Here is a 20,870-nt window from a genome sequence, read left to right as displayed (position 1 = left end):
CACATTGATGCGCAGGAACTCCTATTTTGTTAGAACAGTAGCAGTGTGTGTGTGTGTGTGTGTGTGTGTGTGTGTGTGTGTGTGTGTGTGTGTGTGTGTGTGTGTGTGTTTACGGCCAGCCCTTTAATTTTCCTGTACTGTTAGCAAAGGCTGGCGAGACCACCCCTTCTTCACCATCAAGGGACAGTCTTTGTACAAAATTATTTTAATTTTGTGTGTCTCTCAAACGCCCCCCCCCTCGCCCCCCCCCCCCCCCCGGTCCCCCCAATCCCCCACCCCATTTTTCCGTTGCTACGATAGCCAATATTCAGTGGCTCATGCAACGTACAAATCCAGATCCAGATCCAGACTTCAGTGGCACCCGGGAAAACAAAGCAGAGAAATACACATTGAAGCTCTCTGTAGCAAAAGTAGCAGCAGCCGGTAGTCTTCAGAATTTTACGTCCCTCAACTTGAAGTGTGTGTGTGTGTGTGTGTGTGTGTGTGTGTGTGTGTGTGTGTGTGTGTGTGTGTGTGTGTGTGTGTGTGTGTGTGCGTGTTATCACTGGCATCACTGATCAAATTTGGTGGGTAACGGCAGTGGGTAAGAATCATGAGCAATGTAACTGGTCATGCAACAGAAAAGATCTTGCCGTGGTTTGGGGTTTGTCACACAGTTGCTATGTACATAATCACGTTTGGAACAGATCACATGATCATCACAGGAAAACAAAATGTCGTCGGAGAAGTTCGAGTCTTTGGAGGATGATCTTTCGTCGATACTGGACGACATCAAAACCAAAGAAAGAAAAATTACAGGAGTCAGCGGAGGTAGTACTGCTCAATAGTGGAGTAACATGATCATGATAATATGTAAATGTTTGTGTTTCAGATCGACGCCTTTTGAATGCATTTTGGTATGTTCATAATATTGGCATTTTATCTAGAGCTGTTAATTTCATTTATTTATTTTGAAACTTTCCCTTTTTGTTGTTCACGTGGTAGTAGTCATACCATCTATAACTATCAACAGTGCGCATAATTTGTAATTTACTGTGCTTCGAGTGAGTATGGCTGGTTGTGTGAATGGTGACCAAAGACCAGTCACTAAAGACCAGTCCGGCAGGGGATTCACTGCAAAGCAAAAGGGAAAAACAACAAAATTAGAGAAAACTGAAAAGAATGCTGCTTTCAAAGGCACAGCTTCCAACCTGACAATGGAAGCTGAAGCTGTGATACATGCTCTCCAGTGGCTGTCATTCCATTCATACGCCTGGAAATAAACACACCATGGTTCAGACTGACACAATGCACCGCCTACAAAAAATGAAAGTAGAATGGGAAGGCCAGAGTGGCATGAGGCACTGCACAACTTTCAGATTCAAAAGCTTACTTATATGGTTATACTACTCTGGACATGCAGGTGAAAAACCAAGCTCCAGAAAAACCAACACAGGCTCAACATTAGAGGAATTTTATTTTTTCAAACAGGTAGAAAATGTAGTATGTGTGTGTGTGCGTGCTTGGGTTGGGGGTGATGAAAAGCGGTGGTGGGATAACAAAGACAGGGAAGGCGACATGAAAACCATCAGAGGTTAAAGGGAAGAGAGCTGCTAAAGATTGGACTTAATGAGAGTAAAGTATAACTATCTCAAACATTCCTATAACACTGTTAACAGGATAATCTTAAACTAGTTAAAGTATGCTTATTATAACAAACATAATCAGTCAAAGGTAGATGCTGGACTTTGGTTCAGACATTCAGAAAATTGTCAGAGTAATGGATAATTATTCAAAACATCTTGTAAGGACAATACATGCTCTGTGGAAACTGCTCAGTGAACTTTTGAAAGATGAGGCTTGTTCTTGGACACTCGACAAGAATGTGATGTACATTTACTTCTTTTCCGCATAAACACTGTATGTTTTTGCAATGTTTGGTATGTAGGGCATTTAAAAGAAATCAATAAACTTATAATCAGTCTTGACTGAGAGACAGATAGATTTTTCAAGAAAGCCTTGGGGTTGCTCGCTGTAACTGCCTTTTAACAGTGGTGATAATATTGGCAGTCTGAATCTTTTAGCCTATTTGTAAGTTGGTCAAGGGAAACTTTCTTAATACATCTATGACATTCTTGTAAATCTAATGGCATATTGAGAAGGATTGAGCCTTCACAATTGTGCGCTGCCTTTCTCAGTTTCTGGCAGCCTGATTTGCCCGCTCATTTGAAGAAATCCTACAGTCAGTGTGATTGTGAAGGCACCCAAATGAAAGTTGTGTGATTGCCTTTGATCAACAAAAGATGTGTATGTGTGTGTGTGTGTGTGTGTGCGTGTGCCATGATAGCTACCGTGTGTGTGTGTGTGTGTGTGTGTGTGTGTGTGTGTGTGTGTGTGTGCCATGATAGCTACCATACAAAGGTGTGTGTCTGTGTGTGAGTATATGAGTTTGTGTATGGGTAGTGTGGGAGATGAGGAATGTAGATGTTTGTGTATGTGTGTGTGGGGTGTCTGTGTGTGTTAGTTAATAATGTGTTGGGACTCGTGTGCTTTTACTGTTTTAGTTTTATGTGTAGTGATGGGCCTGTGTACATTATTTTGTGTATTCATGTGTGAGACTGCATATATATTTGTTGCATATCTGTTGTGCATGCATATGTGTGTTTGTATGTGTCTGTGTGTATAGATTTACACTTGTTTGTTTATTTATTTATTTATCTATTTTTAACATTTTAACATTATTGTTATTCATATCATTATCATGTTTTTCTGTATTTCATTTTGTTTCATTTAGTTATTTGTTTATTTTATTTTTTTTGTATCTGTTTACTATTTTGATTTCTCTTGAATACTTGATTAATATAATTGCTTATTGATATATTATAATTCATATATCTCATTTAGAACTATTCATTTTATTTTCCCTCAAGGCCTGTTTAAGCATGTTGGTTTACGCTGCTGGTTAGACATCTGCTTAGCATTAGCAGATGTGGTGTAGTATAATTATATATGGATTTATCTGAACGCAGTGATGCCCCCTTCAACTGAATTGTATGAATGGTGAATATACTCAAATAAATACTCTTGTGTTATGATAATGATGAGGATGACATTTGATGAGGATGACATTTAAGTAGAATCTAACAATGATGATGATGAATGTGTTTCAGAGGAAAGAAAAAATGCAGTTCGTCAAATTGAGCGAAAAATTGAAGAAGCCACCCTCGTTGTAAGTGTTCCTGATTAGATATGATATACTCATAATCTTAACATTTCTTAAACTTAGCTTTGTTTATTTTTAATAGTTTGCTTGTGGATTGGTACCTTGGAAGGCTGGTAGCTTGGTTGAATAGTGGTGTTTCAAGAAGAGAGTTATATATATAAAAAAAAAATCAAAGAATTAAACAGAGAAGGGGAAGAGCAACGGGAACTTTCCCTGGTGCACAAGTCCTACCCATGGTGCACAAGTCCTACCCATGGTGCACAAGTCCTACCCATGGTGCACAAGTCCTACCCATGGTGCACAAGTCCTGCCCATGGTGCACAAGTCCTACCCATGGTGCACAAGTCCTACCCATGGTGCACAACTCCTGCCCATGGTGCACAAGTCCTACCCATGGTGCACAAGTCCTACCCATGGTGCACAAGTCTTGCCCATGGTGCACAAGTCCTACCCATGGTGCACAAGTCCTACCTATGGTGCACAAGTCCTACCCATGGTGCACAAGTCTTGCCCATGGTGCACAAGTCCTGCCCATGGTGCACAAGTCCTACCCATGGTGCACAAGTCCTACCCATGGTGCACAAGTCTTGCCCATGGTGCACAAGTCCTGCCCATGGTGCACAAGTCCTACCCATGGTGCACAAGTCCTACCCATGGTGCACAAGTCCTACCCATGGTGCACAAGTCCTACCCATGGTGCACAAGTCCTGCCCATGGTGCACAAGTCCTACCCATGGTGCACAAGTCCTACCCATGGTGCACAAGTCCTACCCATGGTGCACAAGTCCTGCCCATGGTGCACAAGTCCTACCCATGGTGCACAAGTCCTGCCCATGGTGCACAAGTCCTACCCATGGTGCACAAGTCCTACCCATGGTGCACAAGTCCTACCCATCTTAGATTCGTGACCAAACAGTAAAGTGTGTTGTCTTCACCTTTTGAAATCAACGTTAATGAATTCACACATTTTAGAAATTCTTTGCAATTAGTGCTGTGTCACACTGCACAGCTTACGTGATTTGTGTGGAATTACTCAGACACTTTCAAGTCAAAACCCATGTATTGTGAAAAGTTACAATGGTAATAGATTATTTATTTATTTGTTTATTCATTCATTCATGTTTTGTCTTGTTTTTTGGGAAAAAAAAGTCCAGATCTTTATTTTTTAATTAAAAATTTTTTTTTTTTTTTTACTCTTATAGGTAAAAGAAAGTCTGTGATAGAATCAAGGGAAAACATTCTAGTACATGTTTGGACTTAACCCTCAAAGTGCTGGATATAATAAAACATACATACAGAAATCATGCTTAAAACAAAGGGATAGTTTGCCTCCGCTACCTGTGCTCTGATTTGGGGCATTTGTATGCTTATCAGTAAGAATAAATAGGTAAACCTATACATTTTTGGAAAGTAGAGTGAATGAAGAATCAGATAAAAGTAAGAAAAAGGCTGTACCTTGTAAGTAGTTGGAGATATTCCAGAGGATATAAACAACAAATTTTGCACACTTGTTTCCCAAAAACGTCAACCACAATGTTTATAGGTATTTTCACATCTTTTACAGAGTCAAAATCTCAAAATTGGCATTAAACTGTGCAGAAAATGTTCTGGCTGCAGAATCATGGCATGAATATAACTGAAACAATGAAATTATAAGCATTGTATTATTTGTTTGAGACACACCCACCGACGCCACGCACGCGCACATCTACAATACTTTATGCAATCACAGACAAAAACAGAAATAAATGTTTTCTTTTAGCTCATGTTGCTTTCAAAAGCAGCAACAATGCTTTAAACCAAAATAATTTCCAGTTTTCTAGCTTGATTTGGTCAAGAAATCGCAATAGACCCATGCCTAACCCACTTTACCACCCCTCCCCACCCCCATCACCCACCCCCCAGTTTTTGTGGCTGGAGACACAAAACTGAATGAACAACAAGCAAGCCAGCATGCCCAAGTGTCAAAATAACAAAGCCGTGGCTCATCGCGCTCTCCGGGTTAAGTTTGAGTGAAATTGAAGGAATTGCCATCAGCGGCGATATTCGAATAATGTATGTATTTTAAGATCTGGAAGGAACAGTTGAAGAACATACTAAGTTAGTAAGTAGAATAATTCATTTTGTAAAGATTTAGATCATGAATTTGAAGAGGAGTAACTTTGGCAGTATGCTGCAGTGACTTGTTAACTACATCAATACTTGCAGATGTGGAATATAAACTTTCATGTCATTTCAGTTATTCTGTCATCTGTTCAAATGTTTACTCAGCTGCAAGAAATGGAGGGGGAAGCGAAAGTGGCGCCTGTCAGTTACCGAACACAGATGCTGAGCAAGATTCGCCATTACCGTGCTGAAGTAGAACAATCCTCACGCAGTTTGGTGAGTGAGTTATCTAGCATTCCCATAGTTAATATATATACATGTATGAAAATGATTTTGTGTCATACAGATATCATACAGAGTAAGTGATCAAAACAAAACTTGTATGAAAATGATTTTTTGTGACACACAATAAGTTGTCAAATCCAAACTCTCTGTCATCCCTGTGCATCTGAAGACGTACTTGTCTGTTGACATGTGATTAATAAATTTGCATTAATTGTGTGTATATATGTGTGTGAGTGTGAGTGTGTATGTGCATGCAAGGGAGAGTCTCTTCACACAGTGACACAGTCTTAAAGTTATAAGCAGATAAATCCAAACAGATAAGAAGACAAGAGAGGCAAGGCCTTCAAGACTCACTTGTGATACACTTAAAAAAAAAATCCAAGCTTTTTATGTATTGAGTATAATTTCAAAATGTAATGTTTAAGATGAGAAAGATCAGTTCTAAACAAATTAAGTCCCCTAGCATTAATTACAGAGTAATTTCCCTTCTTTACTATCTGCACCAAAACGTTTGCAAAATAAATAAAACTTCCATGCTTAGCAAAAGAAGTTCCTGTTTAAACAAAAAATGATAAGAATGACTGTTCTTGTTGTTGTGTCAGAATATCAAATCAAAGTGCCAAGTTTAGAGAATACAAAAAATATAAATATAACAGAAAATGCAGTTTGCATATAATTAGGCTTCATTTATTATTTTTTTGTGCCCATCCCAGAGGTGCAATATTGTTTTAAACAAGATGACTGGAAAGAACTGAATTTTTCCTATTTTTATGCCTGATTTGGTGTCAACTGACAAAGTATTTGCAGAGAAAATGTCAATGTGAAAGTTTACCACGGACACACACACACACACACACACACACACACACACACATACACACAGACAACCGAACACTGGGTTAAAACATAGACTCACTTTGTTTACACAAGTGAGTCAAAAATCAAATTGAAATAACAATTCAAGAGAGAGGGAGAGAGAGAGAGGGAGGGAGAACATGCAATCTGGATTTTTCCTTTTTTTTTTTTTATTCCAGAAGAGGGAAGGTACATCTGGAGCACGAGGGGCAGACAATTATGCATTTGACAGGGAAGATGTAAGTATATTGAACTGTATTAACAGCAGGTCGGTTTGTTTTAACATGTTGTTATACATTTAATGCTTATGTTGAACTGTATTAACAGCAGGTTGGTTTGTTTTAACATTTTGTTATACATTTAATGCTTATGTTGAACTGTATTAACAGCAGGTTGGTTTGTTTTAACATTTTGTTATACATTTAATGCTTATGTTGAACTGTATTAACAGCAGGTTGGTTTGTTTTAACATGTTGTTATACATTCCATGCTTATGTTGAACTGTATTAACAGCAGGTTTGTTTGTTTTAACAACTGCTTATGTTGAACTGTATTAACAGCAGGTTGGTTTGTTTTAACATGTTGTTATACATTTAGTGCTTATGTTGAACTGTATTCACAGCAGGTTGGTTTGTTTTAACATGTTGTTATAGATTCATTGCTGTGTGTACTATTTTAGTATTTAATGGGAAAATTACATGTTAGTTTTAAGTGTGACCAGTTGGATACTTTTTTTTTTATCACCTGACCATTTCTTTGCTTTGAACTCTTCTAAACTTTATAGTTGTCATCTCTCCTCAGAGATAGAAAATCAGCATCATTGTTTTAGTTTCACAATAAGTTGAACTTTGAAAATCAGATTAGATGAAAGTAAAGAGCCTGAAATGTATATCATTTAGCGAACATGAAGGGGGAAACTACATGAAAGACGAGGTTTATAAATATGCTTCTTATGATTAAAAAGATCATTGACACTTTTAAGTAAAAAGGATCGTTAAGGCTTCAAATCAGTTCAACATGTCTTGGAAGCCACATATTCCTTTGCTTGTTTAAAATTCATACAATCAAATACTAATGTGGATAATGTGATTGTGTGAAAGCAAGAATAGTGAGTTGGTTTAAATGTGTGACATCACCACAGCTTTTGTATAATGAATAATAATGAATGAAACAGTGGGAAAAAAGGGAAAAAATAAACAAAACAACAACGAAAAAAGAAAAAAAAGAAAGAAGAAGAAACTTGTCAGTATATTGCGCTTTGTTTGTGTCACTCGGCCTCAGTCCTTTATTTCCCGTGTGTGTCGTGTCACTGTCACTCATTTTATTGTCGTGTTCTGCTATATTATGTCCATGCATCTCAGTTCTATAACATAAATGAAATAATTAAAAGAAAAAAAAATGATGTTGACATGTAATTAATCAATTTGCATTGTGTGTAAGTAAGTATGTGTATATGTGTAAGTAAGTATGTGTATATGTGTGTTTGAGTGAATGTGTGTGTGTGTGTGTGTGTGTGTGTGTGTGGTGTGTGTGTGTGTGTGTGTGTGTGTGTGTGTGTGTGTGTGTGTGTGTAATCTGATTATATATAATTGTTGGCTTTCCAACTCCCTGAATGAGTCAGTGTGATAGTGCACCAATTTCTAGCTTCCAGTTCAATCAAATATAAAATTTGCAAGTAATTGCTTACAAAGCATTATTAATGTTACCAGAAATAACTTTTTATCATTGAATATTATTGTTATTATTATTGTTGTATTTTGTTTGTCTGTTAACATTTTTTCCTTCAAAAAGTTCTTAGTGTAAACCAACAAGAAGACTAATTGTAACAATTCGTTATAAACAGGAAAATGCTTTAAAAGCCTCTGCATTTTGCAAAGAAACGAAAATATGCTGAATTATGGTTCACGCAAATAATTTAAAGCACTTTAGAAGTTTATATACTTGAACAGATGACTTTTTTTTCTTCAAATTACTAATGGTGTTATTAATAGAGTTTATAGTGCTGCATATACTTGAACAGATGACTCTTTCAGATTGCTAAAGATGTTATTAAGTGAGTTTATTATTGATTTTTTTTCTTCTTTTTTTTTGTTTTGTACACAACAGCGCTTGGATGCATCCAATCGAGCCAAGTTGCTCCAGGGCAACCAGTCTCTTCAGAGAACATCAGAGAGTATTGCACGGTCGCGGCAGATAGCTGAGGAAACCGACACTATAGGTGTTGAGATCATTGATGAACTGGACACACAGCGAGAGACTTTGCTGCGCACGAAAGATAAGGTAAGTTTGATGCTGTCCAAGAGAAAAGATCTCTTACATTTTAGTACATGTATTCTCTCACTCCGAGGCAATATTTTGTGTTCAGATAACTTGAGTTTCAATAAGACATTACATGAAAATGATAAACCTTTTGTTTATTTTAGCATACATTCTTGTGCAAAAGTCGAGATAGATTGCTGGAGAGAGGATGGTTCAAGACTGATAGTCAGAGAGATGATGGTTAGAGATTGATAGCTGGAGAGAGGATGGTTAGAGATTGATAGCTGGAGAGAGGATGATTCAAGACTGATAGTCAGAGAGATGATGGTTAGAGATTGATAGCTGGAGAGAGGATGATTCAAGACTGATAGAGATTTGATGGTTAGAGATTGATAGCTGGAGAGATGATGATTGGAGATTGATAGTCAGAGATATGATGGTTAGAGATTGATAGCTGGAGAGATGATGATTGGAGATTGATAGCTGGAGAGATGATGATTGGAGATTGATAGCTGGAGAGATGATGATTGGAGATTGATGGCTGGAGAGAATGATGATAATTGGAGCTTGATAGCTGGAGACATGACTGGAGATTGATAGCCAGAGATGATGATTGGAGATTGATAGCCAGAGATGATGATTGGAGATTGATAGCTAGACAACCTATGATTGGAAATTGATAGCCGGATAGATGATGATTCGAGATTTATAGCTTGAGAGATGATGATTTGAGATTGATAACCAGACAAAATATGATTGATTGGAGACTGTTAGCCAGACAGATGATGATTAGAGATTGATAGAGCTCTGGAGAGATGATGCTTGGAGATCCATGGCTGCAGAGATGGTAATTAGAGATTGATAGCCAGAGATATGGTCATTGAAGATTTATACTATAGTTGGAGAGATTATGTGATAGCCAGAGATATGGTCATTGAAGATTTATACTATAGTTGGAGAGATTATGTGATAGCCAGAGATATGGTCATTGAAGATTTATACTATAGCTGGAGAGATTATGATATTGGAGATTGATAGCCAAAGAGATGATGATTCTACTCTTTTGGACATTTTTTTTCTTAGGAATTCATCAAGACCATTTTTAGAACGGAAAACAGAGGGAGTTGTTTTGTTTTGTTTTGTTTTAAATATTTTTAAGTGCAGTCCTGTAACAGACTAATGGATGAAAAGCCAAACACTTTCAAAAGAAAAGAAATAAACTGTCATGTTGCCTCCAGTAAGGTGTGGTTGCATGGGTGTGCACATGTATGTGCAATTCTTGTTTAAGAAAAAAAATCTGTTGATAACTTGCAGCTGACAGATACAGACCAAAATCTTGGACGCAGCCGGAAGATTTTGAAAACCATGGCCAGAAGGTTAGTACATCATTTCATTGTCACTCTGTTAAATTTACACAAACCTAGTCTGCTGCTGTGGAGACACAGGACCCTGCTGTTTTATAAACAAGGATGGAGGTCCCATGTGCAACATGCAGTGAGCAGATGTTAAAGACCCACAACAAACTAAAGGGTTGTCCCTGGAAAAATACAATAACATGAAAATACAATACAATACAAATCAGTGCAGTACAATACAGTGCAGTACATTACAATACAGAACATTGTAATATAACAATACAATACCATACAATACAATACAACTAGGAGTTTGTACCATATGATTACTATCTCTTCTTCTTCTTATTATTATTATCGTAAAGTTCGGTCTATTGAGCGCACTGGTATATAAGCCGCACCCACTAAATTTTGGAAAAAATTGAACTTTAAACATACATAAACCGCACCGGTTTATAAGCCGCACTTATTTCCGGCACCGGAACACATACTGATACTACAGAAAAGCTGTTATGAAATAAACACAAGCGGGAACAACACAAAGAAAAGCAAGTGAAAATACTGCTAGTGCCACAAAGAAATAATAATAAACACAACGAAAATAAGATCCATAATTTAGGGATTGTCACATTTATTCAACTTCATCCTGCTCACTGAATCCACTAAAATCTTCGTCTTCAGTGTCCGAGTTGAAGAGAACCAGCACAGCTTCCTCCGCCATCTTGTCACTGACTTCAGCCTCGCTTTCACTTCATGAACATGAAGGTGGAAGTCGCTGCTGGTTCGTTGCTTGCACTGTCGTCTGCTAGGTCGATCGCCTTCAATTTGAAGGCTGCATCATAGGCATAACATCGCGCTTTCGGCATGATGAGGGTGAATGCTTGAGCAGAGTAGAACTGAATGCTGATCTGAAGGCTTTAATGTGTGCGGATTTTGATTTATAAAACGTGAACAGTTAGCACACTATCCTGAAGCTCATCCAAAAATTCATGGACAGAAATCATGATTTTGGTGAGTTGAAGGGCAGCTAAGAATAGACGAGAATGTGACACTCCCGGGATCATTAAAATCCGCAAATAAGCTGCATCATTGTATAAGCCGCAGAGGTTGAAGTTGGGGTAAAAAGTTGTGGCTTATAGACCGAACTTTACAGTAATTGGTTCTCTGCAACTGAAAAGAGCAAGCAGCACCAGCTGCCATGATAGCTTCTGCCCAAAGTTGAGTTTGATGTGGTGCTAATTACTATCTCTTCTTCTTATTGAAATTTCTTGACCAACAATGCTGTTGTCTGTATCTCTCTGTGGTCTGGTTGATGTTGGATTAGATTGATGTGAAAAGAAACCCTGCACGGCCAGAGGATCTCCACAGCAGCTGCGTCATCATTCTTAATTGTCCTGGGCATCATAAAATAAAAGGAAAAAAAGTCTCATATTCTGCAGCCTCAAGTTTTCTACCCTGCTGTTGCGGTGACCTCAGTTTCATTTTTCGTGTCCTGTTCCCTGCCTGTGAGTGTGATGAGTTCACATAAGAATCTTCAGTGTCGACAGAGTCTAGGGGATTTTGGCTGACCAGACAATGGCAGTTTCCCCTTTCCTTGAAGGAGGTTTTACTAAGTTTTGCTCCATGACAGAGCAATTATTGTCATGGGTTGTGGGCCAAAAATGGGAGCGTATCGTTGTGCCACCAACCCGTTGTGCCGACCCGTTTACGGATTGTCTTTTGTCACAAAAAAGACAAAACAAGATGGGCAAGCCATACTAATAATCTCCATTTTTATTTGACATTTGGGTCACAGTAATGTCACAAATGGCGCAACTGGGTCTAAACGTATGCATTCGCGAATCCTCATAGGCTACGACCTTTGTTTCAAATTTCGTAAAGATCGGTTCATAAACAGCTGAGACAAGCTTGTTTGCGTAGAGAACTGCGCATTCTGAAAATAGAACATGATTTACGTCATCGTGAGCTTATTACTTATACCGTTTATAGTCCCTAGTATAATGAACACGCAACTGAAATTTGGAGGAAATCCGTTGATAAACAGCGGAGATATTAGTGATCAAAATTTTGGCAATTTGCGCCACTGTGACGTCACAAATGGCGCAAATGGGTCACAACTCATACATTCGGTAGACATCATAGCCCCCGAGCTTTGATCCAAATTTTACTGCCAAAAATTGATCTGGGGTCATCTGATTGAGAAAGTTTCTCAGCAATGTCTCAGTCGAAAAGTTGATACGTTCATAATTGAAGTCTTCAAATCCACATGTAAATATTTTAGTGCATTCTGTTAGTGCACCTGGCATCAAACTGCAGAGGGTCTCTCGTTACACATTCATACGTAATTTGAAGTTTTATTGCATGCAGGATGAGTAAGATGAATATGTTGCATTTAATTTCAAACGTTATATACGGTGTGCTCTTCCACATGCCCTCCCTTCTTTGTTTTGTTTTCACTTAATTTCATATTTTTTCTGACCATGACGGCATGAGATCGTTTATTTAACAATTTTCTCTCCATTCCATTAATCTTTCTTTCTTTGTTATTAACTTATTTGTTCTTGTTGATTTAATGATCATGAGAATATTCGTTTTTTTTTTGTGTGTGTGTGTGTGATACCTTGTTTGTTAGGTTATAAGTATCACTGAATTTAAGAGACATGGCAGCATGAATTTTGTTCTCTGTGAAGGATGATGACCAACAAACTGATTCTGGCTGTGATAATCCTTGTGGAGCTGGCAATTCTTGGAGGACTGGTCTACTGGAAGTTCTTCTCCTGATAATCTTCATGGGGGAATTTGCTGTTATTTTTTTGTTTTCCCCATGTCCATCATTCATAAAGCAAAGCAAAAATTAGAAAGAATTAAAAAAAAAAGAAAGAAAAAAAGGAGAGATCTGAGTGGTGCTTCAGAATCCAAGGACAAAGCAGTGTGAGAGAGAATTACGTTCAGATATCTTTTGTATTTATATTGTATTTGTATCAGATGACTTGCATGAAAGTCATGAAGTAAGTGGTTAGGTAGAATTAAACTTATTTCGGTCATTTGCTCCTTTTGTTTTGTTGTTGTTTTTTGTTGTTGTTGTTTTTAAAATGTGGTATTGCATATATGGACCATTCCACACGCTTTGATGCCTCCATAAAACTGAAATTGTTGGCAGTCTAAAACGTTTTTTGCAAACTAGAAGGTATGCCTTTTGAATTTAAAAAAAGAAGAAGAAATTAACAGCATCGTTTTATGTGTAAACTGACAGACTCACGTCAGACCAGTAGATGTCCATCTGTCTCCTTCAGTTTAGATAGATTTTGAGAATATGAGAAGAACACAACAGTGGTATGGACGAGTTTTATTGTGAACGTGAGATGAACCCAGTTGTATTAATTTTGATGTTGGCTTTCAGTTTTGTAAAATGTTTGCTGTACATGTTGCTGCTGTTGCTTGTCCTATCTCCTGTTCAGATATGTTAAAGCATAAGCTTGTGACGTCTTACAGTAAGTTTGTGACATCTTACGTAAGGATTCCTTCAAGTCCTCTGTAACTCATGTCTGAGATTCTGCTTGGACTGCTCAGTGCAGCTGGTGATGATGCTCTTCAGTCTTGGAGGTGGTTTCTGTTTCATTGGTCTGTCCCTCTATGACATGTCAGTTGTTGGCCAGAGAAAGAAGAATGCTCTGAAAAATGGTATCATTTGTATCGTTAAATTATTCAATTATTCTCTAAAAAGATCATTTTGTGTTTTGCGATTGTGTTTAAAGTTATGTCATTTTGTATTGAGATGTGTGAGAACATGTTTATAGATGAATGTCAGAAATATTTGTATGCATTTATTGTGTACATTTATGTAAAAAGTTGTGATGAGCATACATGTGAACGTTAATTTTTTTATGTGAATGGGTATTTTGTGCATTTGTTCATGTAAAATGTTATGGTCATTATTTAACATTGATTCAGACAAACATATGACTGCATGTAAGTATATGATTGTAAACAACTGCCCAGTAGCGTTGCAATATAAGTTCATGGTCATTGTGTATTGATCATTAATGCCTGTAAATATTTGTTTCCCTCTTAAGTAAAAAGAGTTCATTTCAAGCCGTGGATTCATTATATTATGTCAAGTTAATATGTGGACACAACAGATTCATTTAATTAATGCCATTTGCCACATTAAAAGACATTTCATTATGTTGTTGTGTTGGTCTTTTATATTTTATTTTTTGGTCATTAGTGGAGAGCTCAGCAAACTGCATGAATCAAAGTGGGTATGGAATAGATTGGAATGGAATAGATTTTTTTAAATAGATTTTATTGTCACGAACCTTTACGGTTTATAAGACAAAGTGCTATGGTGAATAAATGAATGAAAATACACAATCAGTTAATGCAATAAATTGGAACAGCATTCATAAACAAATTTTCCTAATCTTGTTAGCATCAACGGACTGGGAATATTTCCTGTGTTATCTGAATTTTGAATATCTTTTAAAAATAGTTCCCTTAAGGCTTTGTATTTAATACAATGATCAAGGAGATGGATTTCGTCTTCCAGTATGTTACACTTGCTGCACAATCTGTCTTCTTGTGGAATATTCAAATATCTACCCATCTCAATTTTTAAGCGCGTTGGGTTACGCTGCTGGTCAGGCTTCTGCTTGGCGGATGTGGTGTAGCGTATATGGATTTGTCCGAACGCAGTGACGCCTCCTTGAGCTACTGAAACTGAAATCTCAATTTTTAGGTCATGTGTGCTTATTCTGAGTTTAGTTAAAGCTTGCCTGTGCTTTGTATCTGATATATTTAAAAGACAGGTTTCAGTTTTGTTCTCTGCTACAATTGTATTGTAAAATTTTAGCTTTCATGTTTTTTTTCTCTGTTATCTTTTTGTGTAAGAATGAAATATTTCTGTGCATTATCTTTTTTTTTTTTCCATTCCATACAAATCCTGTAGTTTTCACTCGGCTTGTCTTTCCTCCAGCACTTTATATTTTGGATAAAAATCTTTCGAAGATGTCAATCCTGAATGAAACTTGAAGGATCTTCTTTGTCAAGAAAAACCCCATTACATTTATTGTGTATCTTCTGTCTCTCCCCCCCCCCCCTCCCAAAAAACTCTGGATGTGTGTGTGTGTGTGTGTGTGTGTATACACGCACACAAAAAATGAACAAAATAAAAGATGTTTGAAGCATAATTTAAGTACTGAAGGGGTCAGTTTGAATGATGGTATTGAGAATTCTCTTTATTATCAGGAACCAGAGTCAACATTCAGTCATGGAGTGGGAATCATCAGTTGCTCTGCATTATAAGTATGACCTTAAGGTCCTTCACATCTCTTGCAACGCCATGGCTCAAAATCTTGACCTGAACTCATTTTGATTTCTTTTCTTTTCTTCCTTTTCTTCCTTTTTTCCCCTTCAAATGAACTCCTGAAGAACTTGACTCGTGTATATTATAAGCCAGTCACTGACTGAATGCCTGATCATTTCATGAAGCACTTCTGTCGATGATGCATTAACCAAAGTCATTGACTAAATGTCTCATCATTTTGAATAAATCTCAAACATCCTGCTAGTGTATTACAACTCAACACAAAATAGAAACTCTTCTTTGACTAACATTTTAAATTCTCAGTATTGGTACATCCAAATGCGTCTCATGAAACCATAAAAAGTGAAGATACGTTTATTGCAGTTTAACAAATCACACCAATATGTTGTTTTTCATTTACATATTTATACTGCAGGTACTGTAGATCTGTTTCGGTGAAGTCTTTGTTATTAATGGAAAATTTGCTTCAGCCCTGTTTTGTTTACTAAATTTCATTGCAAACCAGTAGTGAGTCTGAGGCCTGATTTTATTTTAAACTAGTTTAAGTTTCAGGCCTGCCTACAGTTATTTGGTTCTGGACATAAAATGGTCAAATATGTTTGTGACAAACTGCACTCACAAAGCAAACATAAGAATTGATGCAAAGAAAGAAAGTAGCTTTCAACCCATGAATATGAAATAAAACTGATACATCTTCCAACACCTTGCATGCTTACAAAAAAGAGAAACCATGTTTGTTCCCCTTAAAAATGTATTTATTCCTTTTCTGCCCCTAATGCAAACATACATATAGCTGTGTGAACACATAAAATCTAAACTGACATGTTTTGATGTATAATATATACAGTACACAAATGATGCACGCAGCAGATAATTCAATGTCTTGATTACAAGCAAGCATAAATGCAAGCAAACCTTCGATCATTGAGAAAAGAAAAAAAAGAAGTATGTATTTCTACGGGCTGGGTAAAAATTTATGGGACATACCATAACAGAAAATGACATGCTGATGGACAAAAATACTTAACTAAACCCCATTCCTTAACAGACCAACCCTCACCCCAACCCTCTTCCTGTCTCCCCCCTTCAAAAACACACACACACACACAAATTGATTATTTCCTTTTAATTTGACTTCTCACATCCTCCCCTTGACACAACTAAACGTGTGCTGTTCTGGATGACTTCATTTTTCGTACTACACCCAGATTAAAGTTTCTGGATGACTTGATTTTTTTTTTTTTTTTTTTTACTTTACCCAGATTAAATTTTTTTTAAATTCATTCATTTATTTTATCCATCTATTCATTTCTTTATTTCTTTACACCAATTGTGTAACAGAAGAACATCTCGACTTTTGAAAATGGGACAATGAGATCAACAAGAATTTTCAAAACTTCTTGGTCCTGGATATCATATAACAAAGTTCAGCACTGTCAGAATAACACTATTCCTTACATTTAAAAAAAAAAAAAAAAAAAAAAAATCAAAAAAAAAAAAAAAGTTCTGAAAACCTTCATGTTTGGTAGTTAACATTTTATGTCATTTTATGGTTTGAGAGTGACATCTGTCCTGTATTGAAGAATACTAGGGGTATCACTGTTCTTATTCTGATGATCCACTAATCACAAAGATATTTGTCCACCTCTGAATTCCTTCTCCCTCCCAAGCATTTTGCATCTGCCAACCAAAAGAAGCTAAAGCCAAAAGATAATTAAAAAAAAATGCCATCAAAACTTTAAGCAATAAAAGTATACAGCTTTGAAAAAAAAAAAAAAAAAATCACAGTAATAACACCTTCCTTTCAATTCTTTAAATTGTTATCATTTTATTTTACATTGGTTGCACCCAATATACACACAAAACATGGGTTGAACACAATACTCACACAAAATACAAAATAATGAAAATCACATTTGGTGTAAAACAACCCTCTTGAACACAGGTCTCTACTTTATCCTCCCATTACCATTCTGATCTGATTATTAGTGCAGAAATTGTCACACAGTTCTGCTGCAAACACATCTTCCTTCATGCAAGAGCTGCTGCAATAATGCATGTAATTATTAATCTTTATAATATATAGACTTCAAGTTTAAAAAAAATCGTTTGCAATTCAAAGAATAATGTTTTTACTAACTATGCTCTAAATGGAGAGAGTAGAGAAATGACAAGGTCTTTGTATTCGCATTATTGTATAAAGTCAGTATACAAATATCTCATAACCTGAACTGAAATCTGTGGCAGATTTTGTAAAAACACACACAAAAAAGATTGACACCAGCACTGTCGCAGTCTGCACTAACCTTTTCATTTGAATGCTCTATGCTATGAATTCAAATGAGACGATGATCAGTCTTCAAAGTACATTGCATAACTATATTTAAAGTGCATTGTATTCAAGTTGACAACAAAAACTGTATAAAAACCGCAACAAAAAAAAGTAAATAAAATACACCCAATCACAGTCACTAAACATATAAAACTGAAAGTGTGCATAACTAAAGTTTAACACTGTGGGCAACAAAGACGGTGACATACGACTGCCCATAGATGATTTTAATCATTTCTGGTGAAAAAACACAATAGACAACAATGATAAGACCAAAGAACATAAACGAAGACTGAAGAGAAACACAAAACACATCCCTAAAATATGGAATGAACAAAAAACAACAACATGATCACAATCAAATGCAGATAGAGGAGTGGGCTGTGAAGGAAGGTAGGGACAAGGTGCAGTAAAGTAGGAAACATCACAGTATTCATTTATTTTTCTTCTAAGATTAAGACATTCTTTTCTCAGTAATCTTACAAAGTAAAGTTTACACTTTGAAAAAGTAATGTTATAAAAAAAAATTAAAAAAAAAAGTGGGGGGGGAGGGGGAGAAGTCCAAATTTCATGAGCTGATCTTCCGATCAAGCTTTGCTTGAAATCTTGTTTCAATTCTTATACAAAGAAATACCACATTCTGGATAGAACATGTGCAATACCAATGAAGTGATCCTTACAAACATCAAAATTCCATTTTACCTTGACTCCCGAAATTAATATCAAAATTCAAATGTGACAAAAAGCAACAAAAGAGTTAATCTTTTCCACAAGACTTTAAACTTAACTGGTGAGCTGGACACCATTAACAACAATGTCTCATGGTAATTTCTATGAAACATTTCCCAGTTCTTCAAACTTTAATCAGACTTCATCTCATGCATGGTAAAATGCATGTTGGGGAACCACATAATCACAATCACTGTGCCTATTTCACGTCCAATATCACTACCATACACAGTGAAAAGCCCACTGTGAGACAGACAAATGCATGCTTACACTGTTTTGCCTGTTTCCTAGTTGAAACCATCATATCTTTTTTAAATAATTTTTTTTTTATTTTTTTTTTTACAAGCCTTGGTGAGAGTATAAAGAAGCAAGTGAGCAAACTAGAATCATTATTCAAACATACTAGTTCTCAAATCATCCATCACACACACGCACAGACACACTATTATTCAAACATGCTAGTTGTTCCCAAATCATCTATCACACACACACACACACACACACAGTGCAAAAATAAAGATATCTTCCTATTCACATTCATAAAACAAAAAAACTGGAAAGTCTGAACAATGGCACAAATTCAAGATCATTGTTCAAATTCAAGATCAACAAAGACACAATTGCGTAATAACCATCTCATTGAAGAGAGAAAGTATTTTGTACAGGAGGCAGAAATTGAAAGTTATCCTACTATTGCGATGGGAAGAAAACAAGCAGACACTTTCCATGTATATGATAAAATCCAAACTTCAAAATACATATACATATATCAAACATTCATGAATAAATAATGAAGCCATCAACAATTATGAAGAAACATTGAAGCATTTTAGGAAAGCGGACTGATTAATAGCTTGTCATCTAGCTTTGAATGAACAAGATTTCTGCTGAATGCATATAGTTTTCTTCTTCACTGACTTTTCAATTCTATATGCAAGGAGTCCATACAGACTGACAAAGCGGACAGCAGTCAGTGACAAACATTGGGCTGCATTCACAGACTGCTTCATGTCTCCGACAGCATCAGAGTTGCTGAACTGAATAATGACAGAGTGTGGAATGGTAAGACCTATAAACTGATTCACAGCAACTGAGATGACACCTGAGAGATTGAAACCTGACAGAGACACCATCCAGAAGATGAAATGAAAACAATGTGTCAGTAAAGAAAGTGAAGAGAGAATATAGGGGATATCCTTACAGGTTATAGAGTGCTACGCATCACACAGATGTGTTGTTCTTTTTAATTTTATTTTATTATGTATTGTGTTATGTCATAAAAAAAAGTCAGTTTGATGAAAAAAAAATCTAAGTTCCATATTTTCATTTTCCATTTTGTTAACTTACTGTCAAGAGTAAAGACTTTGGGGGAATAAACAACAGAAACATTCTTGCTAACATTACCTGAAAGACTTGTCACATTTCTGATGATCTCAAGCAGACTAAGGCACATGACAAATTAATGCAGAAAACTAAACTTTTTTGTGCAATAAAAACAGTTACACTGATAAGACCCAAAACATATCCTATCTAAAAAAAAAAGAAAAAAAAAAGGCAATAACAAATACAACAAAACTAACTGAGTAAATTAAAAAACATCAACAAAAGAACAAACAAACAAACAAAAAACCCTGATCAAAAGCATATCCATGAAATGCAGGAGTCCGACCAACACCATTATCAATATTTTCCCCAGGAAATCATGTCTATGCGAATAGTAGTTTGCACAGGACAGGAATGTCAGACCCCTGCCGGAGTCTGCACTAGTTGGGTCACGGTTAAGTATGTGTAATTAAATCACGTTTTCACTTTGGAGCAACTGGTGTTAACCGAGTCGAGCATGGCACATGATGAAAAGCCCACATGCAAAGAGCATTGGGGAAACCACCAGCGACAGCACAAACACAAAAAAGCACAAAAAGGTGTTCCTCATAACACCAAACTGTCTGCTCTTCTGTCTGTTTCAGAAAGCTACACACCTCGCTTCCCAAGAAAGCCACACCCCTCACTTCCCAAGAAAGCCACACACCTCACTTCCCAAGAAAGAAAGCCACACACCTCACTTCCCAAGAAAGAAAGCCACACAGCTCACTTCCCAAGAAAGAAAGCCACACAGCTCACTTCCCAAGAAAGAAAGCCACACACCTCACTTCCCAAGAAAGCCACACAGCTCACTTCCCAAGAAAGCCACACACCTCACTTCCCAAGAAAGCCACACACCTCACTTCCCAAGAAGGCCACACAGCTCACTTCCCAAGAAAGAAAGCCACACACCTCACTTCCCAAGAAAGCCACACAGCTCACTTCCCAAGAAAGAAAGCCACACAGCTCACTTCCCAAGAAAGAAAGCTACACACCTCACTTCCCAAGAAAGCCACACAGCTCACTTCCCAAGAAAGAAAGCCACACACCTCACTTCCC

The 20,870-nt window shown here is 36.8% G+C and overlaps 1 protein-coding gene across 1 annotated transcript; it reads left to right on the top strand.

Moving 5' to 3' along the window:
* Window positions 1-696: 696 nt before the first annotated feature.
* Window positions 697-14,455, top strand: LOC143280794 (vesicle transport through interaction with t-SNAREs homolog 1B-like). Its single transcript, XM_076585477.1, has 7 exons — window positions 697-810; window positions 3,150-3,208; window positions 5,474-5,584; window positions 6,628-6,687; window positions 8,555-8,728; window positions 10,022-10,083; window positions 12,753-14,455. Exons 1-7 carry the CDS (start codon window positions 714-716, stop codon window positions 12,841-12,843), a joined length of 654 nt encoding a protein of 217 aa, XP_076441592.1. The 5' UTR covers window positions 697-713; the 3' UTR covers window positions 12,844-14,455.
* The last annotated feature ends 6,415 nt before the right edge of the window (window positions 14,456-20,870 follow it).

This window comes from Babylonia areolata, chromosome 4, assembly GCF_041734735.1.
Source record: "Babylonia areolata isolate BAREFJ2019XMU chromosome 4, ASM4173473v1, whole genome shotgun sequence".
Taxonomy (NCBI): domain Eukaryota; kingdom Metazoa; phylum Mollusca; class Gastropoda; order Neogastropoda; family Buccinidae; genus Babylonia; species Babylonia areolata.
The sequence above is the reverse complement of the archived record's forward strand: the minus strand, read 5'-3'. Positions and strand labels throughout refer to the sequence as shown.